Source organism: Notothenia coriiceps, unplaced genomic scaffold, assembly GCF_000735185.1.
Source record: "Notothenia coriiceps isolate Sejong01 unplaced genomic scaffold, NC01 NC01_scaffold00012607, whole genome shotgun sequence".
NCBI lineage: Eukaryota > Metazoa > Chordata > Actinopteri > Perciformes > Nototheniidae > Notothenia > Notothenia coriiceps.
In genome coordinates, this window is record NW_011345308.1 from 115,716 (window position 1) to 136,950 (window position 21,235).

Below are 21,235 nucleotides of genomic sequence, written 5' to 3' on the forward strand. Positions count from 1 at the left end.
GAGCCGCAGGGGCGCACATGCACGACTTGAGGGTAAATATAAAGAGAAAAGAGATTGTTCTTATTACGGCGCATCGGCCGACTGGCGCCGAGCGGCCCTTTAACAAACTGAGTCCAAGTTAATCAGGAGCTGGGTGTTTAAAGGCGCTCAGCAGAGTGGAGGGCAGGGAGGCGCGGCGGGGGGGGTGGGGGCCGTGGCTCCCGGAGTCCCGCACTCACTGTCCTTGGTTTTGACAAAATACAACCTGTCGAAGATTACACGCTACCACCGCCTGCCCTGTGCGCACTAAATCATCTCATCACTGCGACAATACAAATCCCGCAATCAGGAAGAATAATAATACGAGGATAAATAAATAAATTTATTTATAAATAAATAAATAAATAAAGAACTTGAATTCTGAACTTATTAAACTTTATTTGGAACGAGGAAGAGTTTGTATCGAAGTGAGCACTCACCGCTTTTTTCCTTCTCTTTGATTTTTCTGTCAACATTCACTCATCATCATTCATCTGGTTTCCTCTTTTCCTCCACGCAGCATCTGGGTTTGTCTTTTCCAGGCTCGTCTCTTTATTGCGCTGCGGCTGCCTTCCCGTCAGCTCGATCAGGAAACACGCACAGATAAACGGCTCTCGCCTGGGGAAGCCGGGCCTGAATGAAGCTGAAGTCAGTGCAAGCAGCTAACATGTATAGCCTGGGCTAGTGATTCCAGCCTGAGCGTGAAAAAACAGCCGATAACATGGAATAATTATGGCTGTAATGTTTGGAGAACGACCGAGAATGAGATAAATCTCTCCGGAATCGTCGTGGATTTACTGTAGTGAGTTGTTCTAAAAGACAGTGGAGAACTGCTGTTCCTCTGTGTTAAGGTGAGCATTAAAACAGTGACTCTGTGAACTGCTTTCTCCGGAGGCGACATTGTAAAAACGCAAGCCGAGAGAGGTGATGCCTCGACCGGCCAACAACTGAAGACTGACCCGGTGTTTGGCTTGGAAATGGGGGTGGGATTTCCCGATCTCTCCTGTCATTGGTTAATATTTGTATTCTGTTGACATGTTTTCTTACTGCTAATGCTTCCGACACCTTCTTGTCCCCCCTCCTTTTCTAGAGTCTGACCGGAGCTGTCAGAACCACGCCTATAGGGGCCCACAATTGGTCCACAAAGCGTAAAATCAGCAATCAAAGGGGCTTGGTTCATTAGTGTTGGGGATGGAGGCAGGAAGGACATGTGAGATAGTCACAGATCTGCAGTGAACGGGGCCACATCTCTCCAGTCAGTGTGGGATGACTAAAGCAGAGAAACAGCTTACTTCTCTGAGAGTCACACAGCGCAGCCGGGCTTTGGCTTCACCGCGCCGCTTTTACTGAAGGACTTGGCGGAGGAACCAAAGGAAAATCACATCCACAGGAACTCTTCGCTGTTTTCTTCAGCCTGATAACGCACTGTTTGTTTAACTGTGCAGTTTTGTACCGCTTTACAGAAATTTTCGCGAGTCGCGGACCGATACGCTCGCTCCGTTGCGAGGAAATACCCATAAACTATCCATTATTTCACTTCGGTTTTTGTGGATGCACCGATGAGAGATCCAGTTTTCACGGGGACTGCAATGGCTTATCACCCTTTCCACGCTCACCGGCCGACCGACTTCCCCATGTCCGCTTTTCTAGCGGCAGCGCAGCCTTCGTTCTTCCCGGCGCTCAGCCTCCCTCCTGGGATTCTCACCAAGCCCATGACGGACCACGGCCTCTCCGGGGCGGCGGAAGCTGCGCTCCACCCGGCCCTCAGCCACCACCAGGCCGCTCATCTCCGTAGCATGAAGAGCCTGGAGCCCGAGGAGGAGGTGGACGACGACCCCAAAGTTACACTGGAAGCCAAGGATCTTTGGGACCAGTTTCATAAAGTCGGGACAGAGATGGTTATTACCAAGTCCGGGAGGTAAGAATCTCTCTGACATTATTTTAAATAAAAAAATCAGTTCATCTGTATATGGGATATGCTGAGAATGAACCAGCACTGAACATGTTAGAGCAACTTAAACCCATTTAGTTACGTTGTTAAATGGCGTGTGTAAGGCCTTGGCTATTCAGTTTTTATTTATTAACATGTTTCGAGATTCATATTAAAAATAGGCAGAAAGTCCAGAGAATAGTCTACGGCAAGAATGTGCTATATTACCCTCGCAGATCACACTCAATATTTAGGGTTTAAATGGAGTTACTGTCCCATAACATTTGTAAAACTATCTTTAAAGTAAGTGAATGAATAAAATGTCAATTTATTGTTTTCAATATTTATGATATTTTTCCAGGTAGCTACTAATTTAGGACATTTTGGGGGGAAATCATAACTGGGCTTTAGTTCGTTTTTTCTCTCCCGAGCTGCATGTTGTCGAGGCAGCAGAGCTTCTGGATTTCATAAACAGGCTGTCACTTCAAAAAGCAGAGACGTGAAGTGCTGTGGTCATAAATATAGGCTACTGCTCAGATTTGTAGTGTAGGGCATGAACAAAAAAAACACACACACACACACACACACACACACACACACACACACACACACACACACAGACGGACAGACGGACAGACAGACACACAATAACACACACCACTGTAGCCTAACTGCGTGAGAATATTATCTGACAATAACAAGATTCCCTCTAGTTTTACTTCATCCGCGTCGCCTTCAGTGCGTCTTTTTGTACAATTTGTTCAAGATCATTTGGTGTTGTGTTTTGGCTGAATCACGGTGTGTTAACTCCATGCGTGTTTCTCTATGCAGGAGGATGTTCCCTCCGTTCAAAGTGCGAATGAACGGACTCGATAAAAAAGCCAAATACATCTTGCTGATGGACATCGTGGCGGCGGACGACTGCCGCTACAAGTTCCACAACTCCCGCTGGATGGTGGCCGGCAAGGCCGATCCGGAGATGCCCAAGAGGATGTACATCCACCCGGACAGCCCGGCCACCGGCGAGCAGTGGATGGCCAAGCCTGTTGCTTTCCATAAACTCAAGCTGACCAACAACATTTCAGACAAGCACGGATTTGTAAGTATCTGGAGTTTTTAATCTCGCTTGAGAACAGACCTTTTGAGTCTACATGTTAGAACAGGCAGGAGTGTTTAGGTGTTTTTAAAAACCAAATAAAACTTATGAAACAAATTGGGAAAGTGAGTCGCTGCAGCAGCAAAACAAATAATAATAATGATAATAATAGCAAAAGAAGAAACAGCCAGAGGTAAATAAATGAAATCCATGTGCAAAATCAAAACAATATTGCAGGGAGATTTTAAATGGTGGTAAATAAAAAGTAACGATGTTGATACACAGATTAGAATGTATAGTGCTTTAATCTAACATGCATTTAAAGATAAGAAGGCCTACATTTATCTTGTTGACATTTTTTCGCCACTTGACTTCCACCGGTCGCTGCACAGTTTATGTTTTGGTCCAGAATAGGACCAGCCTGAGTTTTCTCCTCTGCGTCCGAATATTTAAACCCAAAGCCGGCTGTGTGCAGCAGCTCAGGGACTGGAGTAAACCTCGGTTATATTTGTCACCTTGCCCTTTTATTCTGTATTATTATTTGTATCTGAACTGAGTGTTGCAAGCTTGCTTGGCATATCATCAACCTCACATAGTATAGTATAGCATAGTGGGCTAGTATAGTAGTATAGTATGCTATAGTATAGTATAGTATGGTATAGTAGCCAATAGTATGGTAGGCCTATTGGTGTTATTTTGCATTCCAAACATTACCCCATAGTTTACTAATTATTGCTATTTAACCAGAATATATGTATTATAGGGTTTTTAATATGGGTTATTATATATGCAACAACCCCCTAAAAATAATCGGTTTATTCTGGCAGGCAGACTGAGCTTCCCCCTGGAAACAAATGTAACATTTACATGTCTAAATTATTTGCAATCGGTTGGTAGGATTTCTATTAATGTAGCTACTGGTATTATTTGCACAAGTAGATATGCAAATAGCCTAGTCCTTAGGCTGCTAATGTCTTGTTTTAGGTGTAGCCATAATGAATAAACTCATTTTATCTTGAATTACCAATGTATTTATAGTCCATTTTCATAGCAATTATTCACCGATTTGTGAGGTTTAGTTTGGGGGACATTTCTAAAATAAGCTATTTTATGGTAAAATTCATGGTGCTCCTGTTTTTCTTTCTTTAAACCGGATAAAATTATTTTAGCTGTAATTCTGAACACTACATGACAGCATGTGTGGCCTGCTGAGGATTTTCCCTTTACCCCGCACTAATTACAGACAAGTCTGCTCACACAGTAATTATATTGTTCCATGCTCACTGCTTGTAGCACTTCGGGATTTTAAGTCAAATATGAAGTGCTTTATAAATGAAACCCATAATTATTATTATTATTATTAATGACATCAATAACAATGGATGGATCCGCGTCAACATATTCTGTCGATAGTGTCATATGGACGCAAAATATTCACTCCGCAGCTGTGTGTTTTTGTGTGTGTTGGTCCAGACCATCTTGAACTCCATGCACAAGTACCAGCCGCGGTTCCACATAGTGCGGGCCAACGACATCCTGAAACTCCCCTACAGCACCTTCAGGACCTACGTGTTCCCGGAGACGGAGTTCGTGGCAGTGACAGCGTATCAGAACGACAAGGTGAGTCCCTGTTCACACTCAACCGACTGCCTCTAATATGGCTGCTATACTTTGCATAATAAATGTCCGACATGCGTCCCCTCCCCCCACCTCCAACTCCCGAAGACTTAATCTGATTTTGTAGGTCGCCTAATTTCCCTGCAGAGGACTCCCATGTCCCACTGTTTTTTTTTGCTTAGACTCGTGGGTGTATCGGATTTTTCTCACCATGAATTCAAATGTTCAATGCTATCTGCTATGAATTGACTAAATGGATTATTACCCTGACCACAAGTAAATACATCAGGCTTTTCCATGTGGAGTGTGTTTTGTGATTAAGGAGCAAAGATGGCAGACATGTTTTCCTATTTTTTTTTTTGTCTTGTCAAAATCTATGTTTTGATTTAATAATAACAAATGTTTGACCTTTAAAAAAACCCAGCATATTTAAATTGAGATTTTGTAAAGGCCTGTATTTGCTTATCATTATTGGCCCCGAGGCTGATACTTTATCCTCCTCCGTGAGGCTAATTGGAGCTTGTGTCCAGAGGGGTAGGGTGCCTTGTAAAAGTTTATGGCAAAGAGTCACCATCGATTAGAGGGCCTTTAAAGGACTGGTCATCCCGCAGCCACAGTGGACAGATGCTGTAAGACACTCTCTCTGTCCAAATGGCAAACGCCTGAAGCTCTTGTCCAAGGGCCACAGGGCCTCGAAGCTCCTACAGGAGCCACCCAGTCGTGTGCCGGCTCCGTGGAGCCACACCAGCCTCTTCCACATCAGGACATACCGTGAAAAAGCAGTGATCCAAACCACATTATTAATTATTGATATGATAGTCATCTGTTGTGTTCCCTCTGTCTTTTTTTCTGGAGGCTTGTGTGGCCCCATAGAGGAATATTTCGTGGCAGATTTTCTCTCTAGGGGCCTATGAGAATAACACCCCATACGCTTTTATTAATAATGCAGATCCGAGGCCTGTCGTGGCTTCTTTCCAACACGCTGGTTTCTGCGTGTTTATCCAAACGCGTTGTTGTCCCAAATATTGGGAACAATTGGCTTAACAATATTATCATGTTTTGACAGATAACACAGCTGAAGATTGACAACAACCCTTTCGCCAAAGGATTCAGAGACACGGGGAACGGAAGGAGAGAGAAAAGGTATGAAATGCGTCCTTACACCTGTGCGTCATGCATATGTCATGCGTATCGCACATCACCATTCATTATTGTCTATATTATAAATGAACAGGAAACAGCTAACCATGCCGTCGCTCAGGATGTATGAAGACCAGTGCAAGGCGGACCGGGACTGTGCGGATTCGGACGCCTCGTCCAGTGACCCTCCTGGCCGGGACACTGCGCACTCCCCGCTAGGAGCCGACAGCAGCCCACTGAGGTTCAGCAGGCCCAGCCGAGGTAAGAAACCTTATCGTTTATCTATTTCAGTTTTAACGATGCTATTTGATGATGGCTATGATGTGTTGTTGTTGTTGTCATCCATTTTTAAAATAATAATTCAAATGGTGTTAATCGGTTAAAATATTGAGTTTACATTGTATGAAATAATCAGCAGCGTGAAGAAAATACATTAGCTTATTGTCGATACAAAAAAATGTTTCGCAGGTCAATGTGTTTTACGCGAATTTAGATGCATTCACGTAACAAATGATCATTTAAAAAATGTAGATATATGCACAGGTCATAGTGGATTTTGTACTGGTTATGTATTCCACAGCTGTCTGCGAATCATTGTGCCGCTTTATTTTATAAGATTCCAATTAATACATTTTATTAAATTGTTTAATTTGTAATAAATGTATGATACAGAAACTGTTTAGCAAATGATTATGTATTATTATCTAATATGAAAGAACTGTGAACTCAAACAGTAAAGTCAACTTGATTTTTAACTGAATGTTAAATTCTTTTTTAGAATTAACAGGATGTAAAACGTCTATTAGGGTTATTGGCAATCGATATCCTATTTTTAATTAATGTTTTTTTAATGATTTATTTGTTTTTTTTTTATCCATTATTTTTCCATCCTAAACTACCAAACTAATTCAAATGACAAAAGACGTTTCAACAGCATTAGTAAGTGGATGTTTGCATATAAAATATTTAAACATGTGAAAAATAAAGCAAAAAATGATGCAAAGGCTGTAGCATCTTGCTATTATAGGCTATATGTGAATTTTCTAATTTGGAAATTAAATGTGAAGGGTGGATTTTGAGAGTGTAAGGCTCCCAATAGACTTATAGGGCCAAGTGTGTGCATAGTGGTTATTTGTGGTTTTTTTGTTGCAATGCCTGATAAAGTGTTATTTAAATCTGCTTACACCTCTTTTGTCCTATTCAATTTCTCTTATAGATGATAAAACATGCACTGACAGCGAGCAGGAGCTGGATCCTCACGACGAGCACTGCACTGGCTCCAACAGCCCGGGCCCTGAACCTGTGTCCCCCTACAGCTCCAGGTGTGAGGAGCGCATCAGGGACAGGCCGAGCACAGAAAAGAAGGACGACTCCCTATTCAGGATAAGGAACCTTGAGAAGGACAAAGCGGAGAGCAGGCACAAGAAGGACACCACAGACGTGTTGACAAAGGACTCAGAGTCCGGAGGCATTAGTGCCACTAAGGAGTCCTTCTCTCCTCTCATGGTCCAGACTGAGAGCCCCTCGCACTTCAGCCCGGCCCACTTACAAAGCCTGGCTATGTCTGGCCTGCACAGTCAGCAGTTTTTTAACCCTCTGGGTGCCGGATCACCGTTGTTTTTCCACCCCGGGCAGTTCGCCATGGCCCCCGGAGCCTTTTCTGCCATGGGCATGGGGCATCTATTGGCCTCTGTATCCGGAGCAAGTGGTTTGGAAAACATCCAGGGCTCAGGAGGAACCCCCAACCCCTTCCCCTTCCATCTGTCCCAGCACATGCTCGCCTCTCAGGTAAGGAAGTTCAACCTGTTAGAATACTTAGCTTGCCTGTGCACCTGTTTGGATTGGGAGTGTACTTAGCTTTGTTTTAGCTGGTGGTCTGTGATGAACAGTGAAGTTAAATATAATGTATGCTGCATGAGGTCAGGATTTTATTTTCTTTCTTTTTTGTAGTGGATCTAATTGTAAAAATAATTGTACACTCAAAATTAGGAAACACATCTTCAGACTTTCAACATTCTGTTTGAAATTGTAAAATTTGGGTGCGTGTTTGGAAAATGTATCACTTGATTATTTGACTGGAAAAAGGTGTACAGCTCCAACTCCAAGTTGTTTTCCTTTATATTACAGGGTATCCCCATGCCTCCGTTTGGCGGTCTGTTCCCGTACCCCTACACCTACATGGCGGCAGCTGCAGCAGCGGCCTCTGCCTCCGCCACCAGCACCTCCAGCTCCCTCTCCAGGAACCCCTTCCTGACTGCATCACGTCCCCGACTCCGCTTCAACCCTTACCAGCTCCCAGTGTCGCTGCCTCAGAGCTCCAGTTTGCCCACCACCAGCCTGCAGGGCTGCCTCAACCCAGGGTCTGAATCCTCCAAACCGGGCAGCAGGGAGACCAGCCCGGCCCCGGAGCTCCACAGCAACCACAAGAAAGGAGGGTCCAGTGGGAGGGCCGCATCTCCTAAAACTTCAGTGAAGGACTCAGTGAATGAGCTGCAAAGCATCCAGAGACTGGTGAGCGGCCTGGAGGGCCAGCGGGAGCCCTCCCCCAGGGTAGACTCTCCCAAGTGATGAAGACTCTGTTCAGGATGAAGACTTGGCTTGAATACTAGAGGACTATAAGTGCAAATGTCCTGTACAGCACATTAAGGAGACTGGGATGAGGCTCGATCGATATGGGTTGCTGAAGGCCGATAACTGTTATTTCATGGAACAAAGCTGAGGATCGACAGAAACTTAGTCCACATTATTCAATTTAACTTAAAATCCTATAAAAGTATTAACCCCGAGCTGACCTGATAGAGAGCCTGCCAGATAACCTTTCATCTGTCATTAAGGTGTAATGATTATAGTTGAAAAACTATAAAACCAAACATTTAAAAACTCCCCCCTGAATCCCAGTGTTTGTAGATTAGTCCTTCTTGGAGGCAGGTATACTGGCAAACATTCCTAAATTGATATCTTTAAAATATTTTTAAAAAACTAACATTGAAGATGAATGCGAAAATGTAGAAATATACACTTAAATTATGGTTAATTTTAAATAACTGACCCTTCAGCTCATGAACATGCCATCGATGAGTTCCACTAAGTTCCAACTCTATCATATCCATAATATCAGACCAGTATCGGCTCCATACATCGGTCTCCACACACGGATCGACGCACAGGGAGAGTGTGTGTTTTGGATTAGGCAACTTGAAGCGTTGAGCATCCAGGCTTTGTTTTTTTTCAAATACCGAGCCGAGCCCTGAACGCCTCATCCCGCCGACAGGCAGGTCTCAAGCTGCATCCAAAACAAAACAATTTTTTTCCAGGCCTGACATTTCAAAAGGCTTGGAAGGTGAACTGCGAGAGGGAGAAAGAGAGAACCGCTTATCATTTCATGCCCGGAAAATTGCTTCTGAATTATTTATGTAATTAAAGATAAAAGATTCTGTAAATAAAGCTAAGATCCAAGAATATGCAATTGGTATTAATTTATTCAAGGCTGTATATTAGCGTGTATATATTTCGAATTTAACTTGTTGCTTCTTTTTTTTCCTCCTCCTCCCCCTCTACCCCATTTTTGAACATATACTGTAAATTAAAGCTATTTAGCGCTTGTTGGTTTGAAAAACTGTGTATGAAGCATCGCAGATTTTAGGGTGACGTGTGTGCCATGTTAGTCTGTATCCACCGACAGAGACAGAGAGCTCCACATGGATTCAAAAACACCTCAGGTTACTTCACTCCAGCCAGGAGACATTCAAAGCAATTCATCCTATGCGCATCATTCATATCTATTCAAAAATATATTTAAAGATGAAAGTAGGCCTATCTTGTTTTGTTTATGTTGGTTGTCCGGGTTTTTATTTTTTTTGATTGTCTCACAATTTCAATAAAAAAATCGTTGTGCTGAAATTTTGCAGGTGTATGATTATCTTTATTATATTATGACTTTGTATTGCTGTTAGATTCATCTTATTAGAGCGAAACAGATGTAAGCTATAATCATGGAGCATATTTTAAATGAAGTCATCTCTGGTTTTACACACTGTAAAGTGCACACGCATAAACACACGTCACAGGAGCGCCCCCTGTTGACAGGAAACAATGCATGTGGTTTGTTAATTCACAATGCCATGGGTTTGATCCATAAATCATAAATACAAATATTAAAATCAGATGCTGAATTAATCGGTGAGGAAATTTTGCATTAAAGCTACACATGTGAATATTAAATGATATCTTATAATCTACCTGAGCAATAGAAAAAAGGACTTCTTATTTTTTACTGTTTCTATGTTGTTTAGCAGTAGTCAGTAATGCTAAATCGGGCCTGTCTCCTGCATGCAGGTCTATTTAGAGCAGGTCCTCAGTCACCGTCAATAAGCATTTCCTTTAGTATTGTGTGGCCCTCTGTATTTTTAGAAAGAGTCGAGTAATGTAAGTATTTATAGGAAAGGCTTTCTTTGCTGCACTCATACACATCCTCTGCAGCCTGAGAGCAAATTGAACTGTTTATCAGGAAATATATTCTGGAAAACAAACTCCACATGAAATATGTTTTCACTTATATGGCATGCATTGCTTATTAAGTGGGCTTAATATGTCACGATGTTTAAATAAACATAAAGTAAGCGTCTGTAGACGATGAACAGTAGGCTATTGTTTTTATTTAACTTTTCTAGCGTTTTTAAGCATTGGTCTTGCATGTTTGGTACCAAAGTCAACGTGAGTGTGAGTGTGAGTGTGCGTGTGCGTGTGTGTGTCTCGGTTTAAAGGGTTAAGCAGGGGGAGTTTAGGGCAGCAGACAGCCTTTTGTCCGGGACCCGGCGCCTGTCGCCTGCCCGCCGGCCACAGCCTCCTCACCGCCCCGCTTCCTAATTAGAGAGCCTCCCCCCTCCTCCTCCCCCCTTAACCCCCTGCTTCTTCATTTTCTTTTCTTTCTGCAGCGATAATCACAAAACTCTCATTCTATTACGGGGGCCATTGTTGCCACTCTGTTATCTTCAATTAACAGCGAGAGCGACTCGACCTCGCACTCTGGGAGAAAACAGTATTTGTCTAAATCAATCAGTCAATGAGTGATCAATAGGCTCCTGCGGAGGCCCCGTGGATCATAACTAATGACTGCTGACGGCGTGGGCTAAAAAGGCCAAGATTATTCACAACTTTGTTAAATGATCAGTGTATGCCTATGTTGTTATTTAAGCTTTTGTAGACCAACAGAAGAAGTTATACCGTTCATTTCCACACTGAAGACAAACGGCACATTTCCTGCTTTTTCTGTGTGAACCTGAACATCACAGAGGCTTGCCCTTCACTTTCTATCCTGCAGGATAAGGGTCTGTTGGAACAAATATTATTTTCATATATACAATTTGTATTTGTTTTCTTAGCATTTCTACAATAATGAATGTGATCAAATAGACACCATTGCAATATATCCATGTTTTAAATTCATTTTTCTATTGTTTTAATGTATCCACCATTATTCAACATATTCATATTTTACATTTAGTATGCTACATTAATAAAATAATACGTTGCATGCAGCAACATATTATTGCATGTTTTCATGTGCATGCAAAATAAATATTTTTACTATAACATTTTGCTAATAAAACTTATAATGAGGTGTTTGTACTTTAAGCTCCTTTTTACCAAATCAAATATTTGAATACTTCCTCCCACTAAAGATAATATATTGATATTTAAAAATATACATATATATATATATATATATTATTTTTATAATTGTAATAAGATTAATTCAAGTGTGAAGTGACTATATTTTTCTAACATCCCATTTGTTGTACAGTTGCTCTTGTGATCCGCCTTATGAGATGATCATGATGATATGGAAGCTAAAGGTGAACAATTTGCATATTTGAAGGTTGAGACTGATGTCTGGAGGCCAATATTTTACACCTGTTGACCATTACATTATAATTGTTGCAAGCCCTATTGAGCTGCAAAATAAACCAGCATTGAAACTGTTTGAATTATTGTTTGAAATGTCAGAATATCAAAACTGTCCTGTATTTGTGAATGAAAGGCTGTATCAAGGTTCAAGGTTCAATGTTCTTTATTGTCAAACTAACATAGCTACAGAGTAATTATGTCGTTGAATATCTTAGGTCACAGGCTTCTCCAACAATGCAACACAATAATACAGACAATATTAAAGCAATATTAAAGTATATTATATTAAAAGTAATACAAAAGAAAAATAGTTCTAAAAAAAGTGAGAAAAAAAAGTGGAATGTGGAATAGTGCAATAAGAGTCTATATACAAGTTATTGGAATGATATATTAGATAATAGATCAATAATTACTAAGTAGCAGATGAATGTTATGAAATTGTTTCAGCAGTTCAGTTGTTTAACACTCTTACTTATCGGTGCAGTGCTTGGTGTGATGGTGCTGGGAATAGTCTACAGAGTGTGTATTGTTATGCTGCAGCTCTGCAGGCTTTTATTTCCGCAGGCTTCTCTTTGATTCGCTGCAGGGCTCAGGTGCAGCCATCACATTGGTCCACAGGAGAGCTGGAGAGGGCCAATCCAAGGCCTCTGTTCTTTAAGGACAGGCAGGGGGGAGAAAACACACCACCTCTAACTGTAACACTTCTACAAGCCAGTACCACACACACAACACGCACGCACACGCACACACACACAGAGAATCCTAATGTTTGACTTCAGGTCTAAAGGGGAGAGCACAGATTGCTTTGAGTTAACTCCAATCATCAGTGCAAGAGATGCATTAAAACACCTAATAAACACACCTATAAAATGCACTTGCTCTTTCAAAGCAGGCAAGACGAGGCACACAAGTCACGAATGAGTGTGCATGTGTGTGTGTGTGTGTGTGTGTGTGTGTGTGTGTGTGGGGGGGGTGTTGTGGGTAGTTTAGAGGTACAGTGTCACAGCATGCAAGCCTGTCGCCCCCTCCTGGACACTGAGGAAGGACTTCTGCCTAAAAATGGGGTCTTCATTCAGGTATCAATAATACCAGGCAGGGTGCAATGATTTCACGTGTGTTGGACCTCATTCAGTCCAGAAGCACTTGGGTTTGGTTGTTGTTGTTTGTATTCTTTTGCAGACAAGGGGACCACTATCTTATATAAATGTCAAAACTAAGCCTCAAACTACAACAGGATGGTACTGTCTGTAGATGGACACTGGGACAGAGACATATTATATTACAAATATTAGTCCAAAATGTGTGTAGTTTTGCTAAAAGTATTTGTATATAGCTGTCACTTTAGTAAGTAGGTGTTTCTCCATAAATGTGAACAGTTTGGATGACCTTTTTACAAATGCATGTGCCTATTGTTACAGTATGTTTAATATTCCTCCTTCTCAACTAAAATACATACCATGGTCACTGCTCAACAAGGGCCGCTTGCTAAACAAACAACCACTAGGTGGCACACTCACTTACTTTGCAAGTTACATTATTGCATCCTCAAATACTTCATGATGAGTCAATCGTTACTGTATTCAGAGAACAGCAATCTTACATCATCACCATTTATCAGAGCAATTGATAAGATTGTTGATAATATTTCAAAAATCAAACTCATATGCATTAAGGAAACAAACAAATTCACAATAATCCATTCATCACATTTTTAAGTGTGAATTTCTGATTTGGAAAATAAATCTGTAATGAAAAATACTAAACATAATAATAATGGGTAAATGTTATGAATCTATTAAATGAGAAGTCAACTCAACAGTGACAATAATGTTAATATAAATTAAAGTCAATCAAAAAGTAAAATGATACAGTCAAATACAATAATCTGGAAGGGCGTTAGGGTGAGATGTTGTATTTTGAGAGATCAGAAGTCCACTACCAAGATCTATTTTTGTTACTTTTATGGCATCCTACAGCCATTTGATATTTTTTATTTCTAATTTATAAAAATATTTAAAAACAAATGTTAATATGAAACTAAAATATCAATTATGTTTTTATTCACACCACCGTTGCACTACAGTATACAGTTCAATTCATTTACCCCTGACTCAAACTCACATTGTGAATTTTATAAACCGATGATTAATTTGAATTATGTTCTGCTCCTATAAGTCCTTTACTCACAAATCACGACATTTAGCCCTGTTGCAGACTGTTTACGGTTGCAAACAAGTCTTTTTGCAATGTGAGAGCCACATAACAGATTAAGGCAATAGTGCATGAAAGAGGTTGATGCAATTGTGCATAAAACCTTCAGTCAAACATGGTGGTGAAAACATTGAGGTGTGGGGATGTTTTGCCTATTGTGGGTTGGTGATTTTCCCAGGATGAACCTGACCAGAGGAAAGTAATTGTCATCTCTTGTAGCTAAAAGTTGTGAGGAAATCCATGCACTTGCTCCTAACACATTCAGGGACAAAAGTAGTACTCGTATTTTGTGCCTGTACTATGTAAAAGCACAAATCTCTAAAAGTAAAATTATTCCTTTTAAAATGTTATGAGAAAGAGTTTTATAAGTAAAATTGATTTCAGAATCAGTAAAACGAGTCATTATGAGGAAGCACCTGTCAGTGTTTTCCCATGTTTAATTAGGTAGTTTTATCTACAACAATATAAGATCGCTGTGAGAACCATAACTTTTAAAAGTAAACTTTTTATGAGTTTTAAAAAAAAGCTCTGTTTTGAAATGTTTCCAAGTGTGCTAAAAGGCTTTATATTGTTTGATTATCTTAAGAAGAACTTTCTCACATAATTGAACACTTCACTTTAGTACCAAGAACATTTTTAATTCCAAACCCCTAATTTGTAGTTCCATAGTTTTCACTGGACTCTGGAAAAATACAGTCGGACTATCTATTAAATCTCTGAGATAAATATATTGCTGTACAAAATACACTATTGTAGAATACATTTACTAAAAATGGAAATACTATAGTAATTGACCTTAAATGTTCTACATTCAACCCCTGAACACGCCAACGCTCTGCCATGTTCGTTCAATTCCAAGAGCAACGAGCACTGAGCTGCATTGCTTTTCATTCCAGATGAACGTCTTTCGAAGGGATGAAAAGGGAAAAGGTGAAACACACATCTTTCAGAGATAGCTCTGGAATCTTTTGAAATTGAAGCCAAGTATGGTGCAAGTATACGTACAGTAGGAGGCTTTAACACTTTCTTGTCATACAACTATAGTAATCCTGTTATTGGAAAACCATTTGATTGGTGGGTTTGGATTGCTTTTTCTTAGAGTTAGAGTTTACAACCCGCAAAATGCTTATTTTTATGCATTCTGGGTTTTCACCAGCGTACACTATAGCAAGATTTTGAATAAATATAACATGTAAGAGCTCTATGCAAAGACTATATGTAATGGTACATCCTACTATGACCTGCTGTCTGGAGACAAATTACAAACTGAAAGATGTCAAGTGGAAAAGCCATAAATCAGAGCAAAGCCAAACACTGTGGGGCAGCTAATGAAGTGGCCATGCTGGAGCGTTCTCCATCTTGTCACTCATTACTGCTAAAGAAACAGTAAAGGCCAATCTGGAAATGCACGCTTTTCACTGTCCTAGATCAAACAGCAGCGAGTGCATGTACTGCAGCTCTTCAAGCCCAAACCCCAACACAGAGCCTGTTGGACATCCAGGTCTTTGCTAAAGTGGGCTTTTGATCATGGCAGAAACCTCAAGGACGTGTTTAAAAAGGACAGCAAGAGGAACTATGTGGGATCCATGCGTCTGACCCCGGAGAAATCATTTGCTCTGATGGCACTAAGAGGCCTGGCCTCAACACACTGGGCCAGCACAGAAGATGAACACAGGAGATTAGCAAAGACTAACAGTCTCTGTCATGATAAACGGACGCCGGGGCCAAGTCAAGATATTGAGACTAAACCCACCAGCTCTTCTAAAAACATACAATCCCCCCAACACTTGTCCAAGCTCAGACGCATGTAAAAATACACCCACGCCTGCTTAGATAAACTCCACAGACATGCAGTATACTCAGACTCGAGTTTGACTAATGCTGCTTCGTCCTAAGAAACAAAGACAGTATACAGTATTTATAACTGTTGTTTATTACTAAGTGACAAGTTTAGCAATTACCTAGAGAGATTTAGTGTGTGATGCATGTGCCAAGCCATGTTCTTTCTCTGCTTTATCATTGTTTTACCAGCCTGGATTTTGGGTTGAAAATATGGTTACAAACTAGAATATCATTGTACTGACTGTTGTACCCGAGGTAGTAGGAATCTTCACTGAAACTGACTGACTAACAGATAATGTTAGGTTAACCATCAGAAAGCCTTCAAAGTTCAAATAAATAGTCAAACATTAGTAAATAAAATAATTAAATTAAAGGAGTGCAATTTAAGGTTCTACCAACCTCTTCGATAATAGATTTTCAACAAGATGGTCCCAGGTGATGATGACGACAATGTTGGCTGAGTGGAGTTGAGATTTGGACAGCGCACTGCTGCCACTGCCTGCAGATAGATACCATGCTTGATAGAGATCAACATTAAACTTAAAATTATAAGATAAAAAAAACAGAAGGTTACACCTGGACTAACAGCGTTGCTAGCGCCGGCGGACAGCATGTTAGCAGACGTAATGGTTTAACTAAGCTTGAGTTTGAGCTGCAACTGAAGATTAAACCAAACATTCGTTTTTCCCCAGAGTTGGATAAAAGAGAGCCAAGCGTGGGTTAGGACATTTTGTGATGAATGTTATGCTAGAATTGAATGGCTTGCGGGAAACGGAAAGCTAAACAGGTTCAATCAGGGATCCCTTCAAAGTTGCTGTCCTTGTACATTTTGCTCCTTGAGAAAGCAACAGTGAAAGGATCCATTTTGTGGGTTAGAGTTGTTCCTGCAAGGGTCTTAGAATAAAGGGTTTATATTAAAGCCCCCTGGGACAAATTTGTAATTTCTGATATATAATAATACTTAAAAACTACATTTGATGGATGGATGGATGATTGATTGACAACGCCAATTTCGACCTGCGGCTTGGGCAAGAAGTGTGTTAGAAAGCTCCACAAAGATACATTGGGTATTTGTAAGTATAACATTTTGCACTCTGGACAATCAAAATGTTAGCTGAAGCATTCACTGACAGTGATGTAAGAAGGTTTTCGTGTACCTCAAATTGTGTGCCAGTTTCCACAAAGAGTGTTAAATCTAAAGAACATAAATGTCAATAACAAACTGAGATGTTTTCCAATCTTGCTGTATTTTCACAAACAGTGCTATATTGCATTTTGAAATGACAAATACTTGCTTGTTGTAATGGTAAATAGCGTATGTATGCTCACTATCAGTTTTGATGTTGCTGAATAACACTTACAATACATGTAAATCTACCAGTGAGAAACACGTTCCGGATTGTCTTTGGAAGAAAAATAAATGTAAATACCAAATTATCTGACGTGTTTTTGTTGTTGTTCATAGAATTTGTTTGTTATACATTGAAAAGTGATTTAATGGCAGGGTGTTAATGTTAAGATATAACAAAGCAGGAAACAGTCATTGTTTGGCAGGTCTTTCCTTTCAGGCAACACTTGGAGTAGAACCCCCGCCAAAAAGACTTGAAATTTAAAACCAAATAAATAATACTTAAAAAAAAATCAAGTTGTACTTTATTGACCTTTTGCATATATTTGTAATGGGTCTATAGGAGCATAACATTTAGCAATTCAATTACAATACTACATTGACTCTCGCTTCATCTTCACCTGAATGTAATTAAACATACACACATGCATATGATTCACATTGTGGGAAGTTTCTCTCTTCTATTTCAATCTCACAGAGTACCTATCCTTCATGAGAACAAAGGCTAAACACAAGGGGGGGAAAGTATTTTGAAACGCATTTTAGACGACCGCTGACAAGTCACTCACACCCAATAAAAACAGGGATATAGTGAAGTGCGGGAAGACAAATGGCTGCCTGGCTTTTACTGCCGGCATCAGAGCAAAACCGGCAAAGTACAGCCGAGAGGACAGGGACAAAAACTAGTCCCTAAAATCCCTGAGTTCCATTTATCTTTAATGACCCGGACCAAACAATGAATTCAGATGAGCTTGTCCTTGTCACAAGTATTTTATGAGTTTGTCACAGACGAAAATACACTGCTGTTTTACATTTAGCAAAGAGCTGTTACAGTGACAAGGTTCCAACAACAGGGGGAGTTTAAGGAACGCAAGAACGTGAACATCTCAGAGAGATAAAAAGATGCATGAGCAGATAGAACTGTATTGGTTCACGATTCATACAGTCTTTTATTGACCACATGCTTACCGACACCTGTTGATCAGAATTGATGAAAACTTTAGAATCTCAGGTTAATAAATTCAGTTCATTTCCAACTGGTTCCATTTCCTCCTGACTGAAGTATTTGGTTTAATAAGTGAGAGTCAAATAGGAGCCAGCCATCTCTGATCACATCTGCTATTTGAAAACCACATAAAAGGCAGCAGGGCTAGTCCAAATGTATCACATCCACATTATGTGCACATGGCAAAGTCATTTATTTACTGAGGCACAACTAAAGCACTGTGAAGTTTGCTGTATTGATGATATGTGAAGAGAGAAGAAGAAGGCGACGAGGGATTTTGGAGGTTCCATTATGGGAGGTCTGAGCAACAACTTACACTGCTGAGCTCCGGGCTGTGAAGTCGGCAGGATAACCAAGTCCCATGTCTGCCGTGTCACATGTTCGGGGATCAGAGGAACCAGAGGAGTTGGAGTGTGTATGTGAGTGTAAGTAAGACTATGAGTTTGACCAAATCTTGAACCAAGCAGCACATGATGCCTACATACCGCTAGCGAGGCAGCTACTAAAGTCCAACTGGAATCAGCAATTGACCCTGACACTAATATCATCAAGCTGGGCTCCAAATTAAATGGTCACAGTGCAAACATGGCGCCCACTTCAAAGACTCCAGGGGCTTACCTCTGAAAAACAAAGGGCATGACACTGTTTAAATACGAGCACTGCAGAACCGGTTAGACGCCAGAGCTTATGACAGAGACCAGAGAGACAGAGAGGCCAGATAAACAGGAGCCGTTTTATAGAAGCTGAAACTCTGTGATCATTCATCATACTGTAGTTTAATGCTTAACAAACAGCCTTTATTTAATAAAACGTACTTCTTTTTGTAATTTGTAGCTATAAAATTATGCTACAAAATGTTTGTGGCATAACATGTTGTGGCATAACATGTTGTGGCATACGATAAACGCATCTGGTGGTTACCATGCCTTTTTTTTCAATTTATAATAAAAAAATGAAAACAGATTGATGGCGTATTTCTCAATTGTCTGTGAAATACTTCTAATAAATATGCTTCATAATGCAGAAGGACATAATTCTGAAGATAACATTTGAACTTTTCATAACAACCCAAGACTCCACAACACATGCGTTTTTTCCCCGATAAAGGCATAATATAACCAATCTAATTATAAAGACTGTATCTATCCTATGACTGAACCGAAATGTTAATATAAAACTGTACATTTGAGAGAATAATATTTTGGTTGATCAAAACTGCAGATTACGGAAGAGGATAAGGGCCACATGTGGTTTTTTTAAAGAAAAAAAACAGTTTGGGTCAGATCTCAAAACATGTTCACATTTGGCCCTAATCCTCTTCCGTAGATATTGCAAGTAGGAAAAACTCATTTTTTGTATCAAAGTTGAACCTGTTAAGGAGTGTGCACGAGGCTGCTGCAGATGTTCTACCAGTCTGTGGTGGCCAGTGTGCTCTTCTTTGCCGTGGTGTGCTGGGGTGGAAACACAAACACTAGGGACACTGGCAGGCTGAACAAGCTCGTGAAGAAGGCTAGCTCTGTAGTGGGAGTACAATTGGACAATCTGGAGGAGGTGACAGAGGGGAGGACGAGGAGGAAGCTCGACAGCATCCTAGAGAACCCCTCCCACCCACTCCACGCAGAGCTAGTGAAGATGAGGAGCACGTTCAGCCACACAGACTCATCCCTCCACAACAACGCACCAAGCGCCTCGGACAGTCCTTTGTGCCTGTAGCCATCAGGCTGCACAACAAGGGATTAATGATGAAAAATAAATAAAATAAATCACTGGACATAAATATACACTGTTTCCACAACCCATGTTAACATATTATTAGTAGTAGACCAAATAGGTAGATATGTCACTATTTAGATGACCAAATATGTACATATACTGACAGTTATTTTACAGTTATTTAACTCTTATTTTTACTCATCTCCTATTTCATAGTCTTTTATTATTATTATCATTTAAAAAAAAATCTCGATTTTATTTATTTTTGATTTTATTAATCTGTGTGAATCTTTGCTGTCCTGTTTTTTCACGCTTACCCTGTTGCTGCTTCGTACAACTGAATTTCCCCTCAGGGATTAATAAAGGTTCATCTTATCTTATCTTAGAAGAAGTTAAGTAAAAATTAAAAGCAAGCTGCGTTATCTGATCGATATCTTATCCAATCAAAAATGTGGCCTTTAGTTTATGTTAAAATACTGTTCATTTTTGGAGGAATTAGTTAGCGATGCTTCTATTCAATTCATGGAACTGATCAGGTGTTTGTAATATGTTGTCCAAACCAGTTTTATGAATGAGTGTTTGCACATGCATTAGATACATTTCAGTACTACTTTTTCCCGTTGCTTAGGTTACAGTAGCCTGTTTAACGGCAGAACATTAAGAGAGCTTTGCAGCCAGATTAGCTGATTTAATGACTAAACAAAATACATGAGACATTGAACTTAATTCTTACCATGTAATTTGTTTACTTCGTTCTTATGTTAGCTTTCCCGCCGCGACAAAACCAAAACAGATCAACCGGCTACTTCCGGGTCTTATTCTTCCTCGCCGGATTGATTCCAGGTAATGTTGCATAACTGCCCCCTCTGTTGGATGTTTGTAAGTATAACATATTGTATTTATCTAAGAAAACTGTGTAAATGGTAGGTCAGCCTGCCCTGAGCCTATACAAATCTAAAGCTATTCATTTGAATGAATTGCTTATGCCCATAAAAGTGAATTATTAGAATAATAGTTGGGTTTCTTTCTGCAGTATAACACTTACTCTGTCTCTTTTGCTAGCTATTTTTATTCAACAAGAACACTCAACAAATGCAGTTCCTACTTTGGTAATACATTGTTATACATTCCAAATAGACATAAAACATGTCCCCTTCTGTTGTGTTCGGGTCTCCCGTGACCCCTTTCAAGTTTAAATTATACAATAACTACGCTCTAGTTTTTTTTATTTGAACAAGGCTTCATGATAGGCTGTCCTCCACAACAGCTATATAAACACTACAAAACTGATTTTGACAAAGTCTGAAGGTCTCAAAAAAAAAAAGTGTATAGCCTAATTTGGTGTTCGGGTCTGGGTAGACCCAGCAGCATTGTTGTGGGTGACTCGAGGAGACTGCCAAGGCACAC

At 40.3% G+C, this 21,235-nt stretch overlaps 1 protein-coding gene across 3 annotated transcripts; it reads left to right on the forward strand.

The window, feature by feature from the left end:
• Positions 1-1,108: 1,108 nt before the first annotated feature.
• tbx2b (T-box transcription factor 2b) lies at positions 1,109-9,219 on the forward strand. 3 transcript variants are annotated; one of them, XM_010773495.1, is made up of 7 exons: positions 1,109-1,936; positions 2,780-3,047; positions 4,512-4,664; positions 5,728-5,804; positions 5,896-6,062; positions 7,018-7,589; positions 7,929-9,219. In XM_010773495.1, exons 1-7 carry the CDS (start codon positions 1,578-1,580, stop codon positions 8,367-8,369), a joined length of 2,037 nt encoding a protein of 678 aa, XP_010771797.1. In that variant the 5' UTR covers positions 1,109-1,577; the 3' UTR covers positions 8,370-9,219. The 3 variants fall into 3 exon arrangements, with proteins under 3 accessions (XP_010771797.1, XP_010771799.1, XP_010771798.1); XM_010773497.1 differs by having other exon boundaries at positions 5,923-6,062; XM_010773496.1 differs by having other exon boundaries at positions 4,518-4,664.
• Positions 9,220-21,235: the final 12,016 nt, after the last annotated feature.